Source organism: Astatotilapia calliptera, chromosome 12 (genome assembly GCF_900246225.1).
Source record: "Astatotilapia calliptera chromosome 12, fAstCal1.2, whole genome shotgun sequence".
NCBI classification, from domain to species: domain Eukaryota; kingdom Metazoa; phylum Chordata; class Actinopteri; order Cichliformes; family Cichlidae; genus Astatotilapia; species Astatotilapia calliptera.
Window position 1 is genome coordinate 11,445,270 of NC_039313.1, and position 9,192 is coordinate 11,454,461.

Below are 9,192 nucleotides of genomic sequence, written 5' to 3' on the forward strand. Positions count from 1 at the left end.
TGTGATCAGTAAACTCTCATGTAGTATGTTTTGCACATTGTACTCTGGAAATACGGAGACTGAATGCAACATGTGAACTTGTAATCTTCCATGTTTAAGTCTCAAATACTCACACACAGTCCAACACACAAATACAGTACATAACAATACAATACACCAGAGGTGTGTCGTGCAGTGCTCTGCACATTTGTGTACAGAGGTAGCGCACCTGCCCGGGCATCATGCTGTCCGCGGTGCTGAAACAGTGACGTAGACCGTTCTGTTAATCACGCATCCTCTCTTCTCCTGCCATTTTTGTGCTACTGGCTAACTTGCTAATCAAGGGGTCTCCATCAGCAGGAGGCGGAGAAGACTGCAGGCGGCAGAGAGAAGCAGTCAAATCAAAGGACCTGAGTCTTCCCTGGAGAATCGGGGAGTTCCCGCACACAGGAAACTCTTGTTAGAAAGGCTACACAATGTCCGATTTCGACAGCAACCCGTTCGCAGACCCGGATTTCAGCAATCCTTTTCAGGTAGCTGACACGGCTAGCTAGCAAGCAAGCAAGCTAGTATACGCTTGAAAACCCACTGAGGCCAAACTCACTTTAGCATCCCTGCTTGCAGAATGAGCTAATCATCAAATTTTATTCCTCGATAGTTTTGTAGAGGGAGTGCCGAATAATTACATGGTCACAATTCACTGTTGCTGGGGATATCTATTGTAAACGAATTTAAAGGAATTATGTCATTTGAGAACAAAGACACATTATGTCAACGTTAGCTAGCTGGATAGCATTAGCTCTGCCCACCGTCTGTAAACACTCGCTGGCCACTGCTAGCTTGATGGACAGTTTACCGGGTGGCTAGCTTAGGACAGGTGCATTTTTGTGCTCATATCACAGTGTTATGTACTTTCACAGTATCCAGCAAACATTTGGCTGCCTTTGCAGTCATGTAGACTAATATTTTGGAAACACAGACACGTACATCTGTTTTCGATGTTAAGCAAGGGAACAAGCTATTAATTTCTGCTACAGCTTGTATTTTATTCCACCTTTTATAAACCACACGCTTCCAGAAATCTTAAGGCTTTAATTTCAAGCAACTGTTGAGTCCCCTTTACTTGAAGCTGTGTTTATCAGGGTGTTTAAACTTGCGCGTTTTTAGCTTTTCACAAAACATGGTGGAAAGCCTTAATATTAGTAGAATACCATCATTAAAGTGAGATATTTACATGTTGTTTATGTAAACTTCTCACCGCTGATTTTCAGAAACTAAAGACCGTCTAACGGCATCTTGTGAATGAAGCTTTTGGTCTTGCAGTTTTAGTTTTAACTCCCTAAATTCCTATGTGGACCTCTCTGCCCTGTAGGATCCTTCGGTGACCCAGGTGACACGATCTGCCCCTCCTGGTGGTCTGGAGGAGTATAACCCCTTCACAGACGCCAGAACGGTCAGCTTTACGGGCAACTTCATTGATGAGTAGTGTGCATGCATGCGTTTAAGTGCTTCTTAGTCAGTGACCTCGTTTTTATCCCTTACCCTCATCCTCTTTCTCTCCTCCTCCTCTCAGTCACAGAGGATTTCAGTGACAAAATATGACTGTGGCCTAATTACACTTTTTCTTAATGCTTGCACAAATATTAACATAGAGAATCTCTGCTGGATTACAGGCAGCCCCAAGAAACACCCCCAAATCTACTCCAGCACCTTCCCAGAACACACAGCCTGCCATCATGAAGCCCACAGAAGAGCCGCCAGCTTACTCACAGCAACAGACTCAGGTAAAACACACAGGAGCATTTATATACATGTTTCACATCCAGTTTTCTTCTCATTTTTTTGTTTCAGTTAGGTTGTCAACATGTTTTTGTCATTTGCAATTCAAACTAAACATATTTGGTTAGTCGCACTATGTTTTTTCTCATCTTTCTACTAAGTTAATAATATAAAAAGAGCCGTGAGTGTGTTATAGCCATTAAACACACAGTGCCCAATGTGCAAGTGCTGAAAAGTAATTGAAAACATGGCTGTGAAACATTTCTTGGGAAGCAGTGTGTTAACATCAGTTAATGTCTAGCTTGGAGTTGATGAAGAGATGGAGTTTTTTGTAAGTATGACAAGTAAAGAGGGTCAGAGTGCAAGTGAGGTAGATAAGAGAGAAAAATCTGTCAGACAGAGGTGGACATCAACAGCTGGATTTATTCTGTAAAAGCAGGCCTATACAAGAAAAATGGAAATGTAACCTGTTAGGCCAAGAAGCACAAATGTGTAGATCATTGCATCGCTGAGGATACTCATTAACAGAAGGTCCAGAAGGACGCAAAAAAATCAAAGAAAATTTTGGCTTGATGGCGTTGTTTTTTCAGTCTCAAATTTTACCTGTGAAGAATGGTGGAGGTTTTGTTATTGGGGTTTATACGGCTCCCAAGGGAACTCTTAACTCTGACATTAATCTTTGATTTTATTGCTGACAGAAGCAACGGGATGAACCTGAATTTACAGTCAAAGCAGCTAAAATGCACTTTAGAGGGAAGATGTTGAAGTTTCCACAGACTAAAGACTTTTCAGAAAGATTAATTTACTGGTCTGAGAAAAAACTCAAGGGAGTCAACTAGGACTGTAGAACTTAAACATTATTAATAGAAATACTGCTTATGTTTTTAAGAGCTACTTTAAACAGTTAATCACATTCTTTGAAAATAAGCTAGTATTTTTAATCTTGCTGAATAAGTGGTACTTTGCACATCTTACACACAGTGCTGGATACGTTTGAAAACATGGGCTAATGTTAGCAGTCTCTCCAACAGCAGACGTCTTTCCTTACATGTCTGTGCAGAATGTAGTTGTACATTTTTCCAATCAAGTGGTTATAAGCTACTGCACTCTCGACACAGCCTAGATACGAGTGGGCTGCAAACTCACACTAGTTTGCGCAGCTGTCTGTCTCATTTCCCACCTGCTTGTTTACAATTTCCCATCAGAGAAAGAGAGAGGCACTGCTTTCTATGGTGGGTCGCTTTAGTTAACCAGCATTTCTGTTGCAGACTAGCAAAAGCAGCAGTGTTCAAATATCCTTTTTTAGCTAGCTCTGTAGATCCCTGTGTACAAAAAAGAAGAGTTAAAGGTGGCTAGCGAGTCCCAGAGAACCTAGACTTTGGGCTCTATGTGTTAAAGGTGATCAAAATTGAAAAAGAACCAAAAATGTGCAACTGTCCCCATACTTGCAACACTACAACACTCTGTCCTTTCCTCTTGGTCTTCATATACTTATCTGATTTCTGATGGCCTATCAGCGGCGTAATGAGGTACTGCCTTTTCATTTAACGTTTCCTGCACCCTTTTATGTCACTGTCTTGAATAGTGTGGATCCATTTAATGACCCTTTTCCACCTGTAGCATCACTTTAGAGTTGTATAGAACTAGCTGTTAGAGGCAAGTGAGTGAACTGCAGTTGTTGATACGTTTTAAAATCAGAGCCCGTATTTTCCCTTGTTAAACTAACATGTCTGAGCTTTCCCTGAGTGACAAAACCTTTACTTACATCATTGTACTTCATGTCATACCTGACCTCTGTCAGATGTTGGATTGTGAGCTTTAAGATCACATCTGTGTTTGTCTCAGGACCAAGCGCGTGCTCAGGCTGAGTTGTTGAGAAGGCAGGAAGAGCTGGAGAAGAAAGCAGCAGAGCTCGATCGTCGAGAGAGAGAGTTACAGTCCCACGGAGCCGTCGGAGGTCAGTCAGTCCATCAGTTACCCATTTGAATCACTCGCACGCTTCAACCTCAAAGTCTGAATTCTGGGTCCCACTCAGAGCTGGACTAGCAACAGCGCTGATCTAAAAGTTGACTTCTTACCTTGACACTAACATATCGGGCGTGGCGCACAATTTGTGAAGAGCATTTTAATTCTGTGCAGGTACAGTTTTATACAAGTATGGAACAGGAAATGTTCCAGTTTAAGTTTTGCACTGTGCCAAAAAATGTCCAGTTGATCAAATGGACCAAAGTGTGTTGCTGTGTGTGAGTGCATGTGTATGTGCGTGTGGTGCAGGATGGGAGTGAAAGCGACACACAAGCTATATATCTTAGTGAATGTCTGATTTACAAAATTGGAAATTTAATACAAGTTGCATAAAATAAATAAATGGTGATTGACAAACACAGTTTTATAACGTAAAAGAAAGTATTTCTCTGTATTTGAATTAAGAAGGCATAATGTTGTAGTGCATGTTCATGTTTAAATGTACATAGGACAAATCTAATTGAAGTAGAATTGAATAGACTGAATGAAAGAAACATTTCATGTCAATCACTCATACTTTATTCACTAATTGTAGGATAATGTCCGTGGTGATAATAACTTGTAACGTATTTTTTTCTGCCTTGTTAAGATTCTTGCAAACAAATCTGTTAGTATATTTAATAATATTTTAGATTTAGATGAAAAAGCTCAACATCCAACCACTGCTTCGTTTCTCCACGCAGGGCGGAAGAACAACTGGCCTCCACTACCGGAGAAGTTCCCTGTTGGTCCATGTTTTTACCACGACATTGCAGTGGACATCCCTGTAGAGTTCCAGAAGACTGTAAAGATTATGTACAACCTTTGGATGTGTAAGTGTACTATTTAGCACACCTCATCAATTTCTTTCTAAATTAACCACATCAAGTGGTTAATGATGCAAGTTACCTAAGAAACATCAACCGTTTGGTCATTCACAAGAATCTGTATAGAAAATGTTGCTTAGTATAAGTTTAGGTTTAATCTGAGGTTCTTTGTCATCTTTGTTTATCAGTCCATGCAGGCACGCTCTTTGTGAACATGTTTGGCTGTTTGGCCTGGTTCTGTGTGGATCCAACTCGTGGCGTAGATTTTGGCCTGGCTATGCTCTGGTTTCTGCTTTTTACCCCATGTTCTTTCGTCTGCTGGTACAGACCGCTTTACGGGGCTTTCAGGTAAGCTGAAACATGAAAAACCAAAAAGAAGAACACTGCCTTTCCACTGATATTTGGGGTCTAAGTCTCTATAAATATGTGGGTTCAGTTTTTATAGTTGAAATACAATAAATTGTATACACAGGAAGGTTGGAAAAAGACACCAAAAAAAGAGATTAGGAGAGTAGGTCTAGGTGAACACAGACCTACAGGTATGTTCTCCAAAATCATTTCTGCTTTATCTCCTGTGTCTGTGGCCGATCAAGGCTATCTTAAATAAAAACACTTACTGCCTGTCTTCTTCTTAAAGGAGCAGCTCAGGGATTTAAAGTCCCACTTCTGTGTGCCCAGAAGAACAAGCTCACACAGCATTTCTCAAACATCACAAACTCTCAGCTTCTATAAAAACTGAACAGATGTGCACCTTCCTTTTAACACACGTAAATTAACTTAAGATAAAGTTAATAGTGTTCCAAATATGAAACTGGTAAAAAGAATTGGGCAGCTGACTTTGCCATGTTCTTACCGTGCACTCGACTATTTCACGCATAAAGGCTTTGAGAGAATGAGGGAAGGATTAAGTAATTAATGTTTAATGGAGGATGAACTAGTGGCACAGTTTGACTTTATTCCCTCCACATTGCTCTCTTACCGTTTCTTTTTTTTTCCACCGTAGGAGCGACAGTTCGTTCCGCTTCTTTGTCTTCTTCTTCGTCTACATCTGTCAGTTTGGAGTTCACGTTCTACAAACCATTGGCATCACTGGTTGGGGAACATGGTGAGTATTTTGTACTTGAGCTGATCCAGGCACCGTAGATCAGTGTGCACTGAAGATCACATTGTCATCTTGGTTTTTTTCTTTGTCTTGCCAGTGGTTGGATCGCAGCTCTAACTGGCCTGAACACCAGTATCCCTGTAGGAATCATCATGTTACTCATCGCAGCCCTCTTTACTGCTCTGTCTGTGGGCTCCCTCATTATGTTTAAAAAGGTAACACAACACAAAGACGGCATCCTTACAGTGACAAAGGATATTATTAGTAAAAGGTTTTGCTGTGACAATAGAGACGCTGTAAAAGTGAGATGTGGCACTCTGAGAAATCAGTGGGAGAATTTTGGAATGCCAAAGATGGCAGGAGTGCCGAGCAAATCGACAGCTGAAGCGGGAAATATGAGAGCCAGTTGGGCAGTGGCAGACAGATCTACTTGTAACTGTAGTAAAGAGTTAGGGTAGTGTACTCTATAATATCTGCTCTCTGGATTGCAACCTAAACGAGGTCATGATGTTCTGTATTTCACATTTTGGGCAAAGTCACCAAATCAAATGTAAATGAAGATTCAATCAATTCAGTTTTTATGTGAAGTTGACCTCCGAAATTAAAGTTATGGCTCGTTCTCCATTCATTTTAATTGGGGCTTTGGTTTTATTAGCTTGGAATAAGTGCCCGCAAATGTTGCCAGGATGGCTGCCAATAAAGAAGACTTAAGTGGACAGAGAAGAGGGAAACATCTAAACTAGGGATCTAAAACTACAGCCCACTATGATCCTAAGTTGGCCTTTTAGTAGTGTATCTCCTCCTTTCTCTCACTATAAATTTAATCCTTGTGATGGCTTAGAACAAAGAAAAAGAAGTGCAGTCTCCACAGTGTGACTCAGTTTTTCTATTTGATAAAAAAATGTTCTTGTAGTAAATGAAACAAATCTGTTACAAAACTGCTTTTTTGACTGTTAAATCAACAAAATTTCAAAGGTTTTTATCAATTTGCAGAAAAGACTCTTTAAAATCTTTTTTTAGTTTATAGTGAAAGATCAGAGAGTTTTTACTTTGCTGGTGTTTTTAAAAAAAATCTGAAATTAATGCCACTCTCCACATTCTCCAGAGCTGTCCGGTGGACCAGATTGTATTTTTTTCCCAGCCCATTCTGGCCCCTTATGTTTGACACCCCTGGTCTACATCATCTTGTAGTGTGTTAGAAATAAGAATAGTGCTGTATGCCAAGAAGAATCAGTGCTATGACTGGACAGGAAGAGAAACATCTTTCCTATCGTGCTGTGCTGCAGTTCTTTTGGTAAATTTAAACCAAATAAATTGATTGCAACTAATTCCTTGTCTTCTTTCCACAGGTGCACGCGCTCTATCGCACCACCGGTGCTAGTTTTGAGAAAGCCCAGCAAGAGTTTGCGACCGGGGTCATGTCTAACAAGACCGTTCAGACTGCAGCTGCCAACGCTGCAGCCAATGCTGCATCCAACGCTGCTCGCGGGGCCTTCAAAGCTCATCCATAAACAGATGTGGTACACGTGCTCAGTGCTCATTTAAACACACACGCATATACTTAAACACACACACACAGAAAAAATGGAGATGCACAACTCTGGCCCTGCTGGTCCTCGGATCAAATTGATAATATTTGTGAATGTTTGCCCTGCACCGACACACTTTGCTTAAAAAGTGTGAAGCAAAATAACGGAAAAAACGATCGGAGTTGTCCATCTTCACTTTAAATCATATATCAGCTCTCCTGCATCCACCTGGTCAGCTTTTCAGTCAGGTGACTATCTGCTCACATCCCACAAAACATCCAGCAAGTGACTCAAGGTGTGCTCCGACTGTGTGAGATTTCATCGCACACGCTTGCGCACTCCTTTACTCTCCTTGTTCGTCTGTCCCCTCGAGGTGATCCTAGGTCAGGTAAAGGTCGCAGCTCGACCATACCTTATTTCTGTGAGGGTGATGACCCCGAAACAGTTTCCTGTCTGATAAATGAAAAGTGATCTGACCGTGGTGTTTTGCACATAGTTTGGTTTTCTTGCCCGTATACTGAAAGTGGCTGGGCCTCTGTGCGAATGTCTGCTTCACTCCAAGAAAATTGTGGCTCTGATTTCTTTCTTTCTTTCTTTCTTCTTTTTTTTTTTTTTTTAATATAATCCAGTGCTCCGTCATTAAGCTCTGAAAGGTAAATGGTACCTTGTCCTATATCTGTGCTTTTGTTGTGAGACAAGTACCATTCTTGTTATAGTAAAAGACAAAACAAACAACAAAAAAAAAATCACAAGAATAGGAAAATGTCTGTATGTTCTTATATAAGGACCTGCCCCCCCCCCAACAACACCTGCCAGGTGAGCCATTTTTTTCCTGCTCTGTGTGCTACTTTGATTGACAACGTGGGCTGGGTCAGCATCTCTAGATTTGACAGCATGATAGCGGCATGCATGTTTAGCACACCCAAGGTAGCTAAGTCTTTGGCAAAGTCATTCTTCCCACTTCCTTTTGGTCCCAGCTACAAGGAGCTGGTTTTCGGTGAATGTCTGCCTACTTATCCTCCCTCGGTTTTGCTGTGAGGGCTGTTTGCATGTCTCGGTGGCTGCCTGACAGAAGATGACGGTTAAGAGAAGAAAATTGGAGGGAAAAGGGGAATGAAAATTGAATATTAGCTTTTTTTTCCCCCTTATGTGTGTATTAACGCAAAAACTGTGTGGCCCTCGGTTGTTTTTGTAGCTCCTCATACTCGAAAACTAACGCTGCTATGAATCTCAGAGGCGCTCAGTCGTGGCCTCCCGCTGTCGTGTTTCCTATTGAAAAGGATGCGTACCATTCATAGGGATCAGACCTGCCTTTTCTCACAGAAGAATCACTGTCCACAGTTCTGGATAAAGTGATAAAGCTATCATTTTTCCTGAGATTAACCTGCATACATAAACTTGTAAAAAAAACATTGACATCGTGTATATGTACACTACATAGGCTAACACTCCATTTTTGTTTTCCTCGGTCAGTAGTGAATTACTGGCATTTGAAGTTTTATAGCCAAAATAAGCATTAATATAACAGAAGATTGGACTTGGGGTGCCGTCACTATGATACACTAATTTATCTACAATAATAACAGTGTTATCCAGCACCAAGTTGTACAGACTACTGTCACTGATGTGAAATATGGATGTGGGTTTCTTCATTTTTTTTCTTTGTGCTTTAGCACCTCTCATGATGTTGGTGAGTGTGTGAAGATGTGCATGGCAGAAGACGGGTGATAACTGGCACTACTGTTATTAAAAATGTATAGCCTGAACTTTATCGTGGACGAAATGCTGTCAGTGTTAGCTAGCTGAGGCTCGGTAATTTGTCCTGAAAGAATAAGCCTAGATCTCTCGCAGTATTCTTTTGATTTGGACGTAATTTCATCAAAATTCATTGCACATTTCTTGTTTTATGTTGAACGTAGCGCAAGAGAAAAATGTTTTTATTTATGGTGTAATTTAAACTGTTTGCATTTTG

The 9,192-nt window shown here is 40.9% G+C and overlaps 1 protein-coding gene across 4 annotated transcripts; it reads left to right on the forward strand.

Moving 5' to 3' along the window:
- Window positions 1–263: 263 nt before the first annotated feature.
- On the forward strand, window positions 264–9,192 carry LOC113033803 (secretory carrier-associated membrane protein 1-like). Of its 4 annotated transcripts, XM_026187914.1 has the most exons (10): window positions 267–512; window positions 1,352–1,432; window positions 1,653–1,763; window positions 3,276–3,287; window positions 3,604–3,715; window positions 4,467–4,595; window positions 4,778–4,937; window positions 5,593–5,694; window positions 5,789–5,906; window positions 7,041–9,192. In XM_026187914.1, exons 1-10 carry the CDS (start codon window positions 456–458, stop codon window positions 7,200–7,202), a joined length of 1,044 nt encoding a protein of 347 aa, XP_026043699.1. In that variant the 5' UTR covers window positions 267–455; the 3' UTR covers window positions 7,203–9,192. The 4 variants fall into 4 exon arrangements, with proteins under 4 accessions (XP_026043701.1, XP_026043702.1, XP_026043699.1 ...); XM_026187916.1 differs by lacking the exon at window positions 1,352–1,432 and having other exon boundaries at window positions 264–512; XM_026187915.1 differs by lacking the exon at window positions 3,276–3,287 and having other exon boundaries at window positions 268–512.

Bases quoted from the DNA above. Each gene is read 5' to 3' on its own strand.
- LOC113033803 (XM_026187914.1), top strand. From the start codon at position 456: ATGTCCGATTTCGACAGCAACCCGTTCGCAGACCCGGATTTCAGCAAT. The intron at 4,596-4,777 runs GTAAGTGTACTA...TTTGTTTATCAG, and splicing joins TATGTACAACCTTTGGATGT to TCCATGCAGGCACGCTCTTT. The intron at 4,938-5,592 runs GTAAGCTGAAAC...TTTCCACCGTAG, and splicing joins CCGCTTTACGGGGCTTTCAG to GAGCGACAGTTCGTTCCGCT.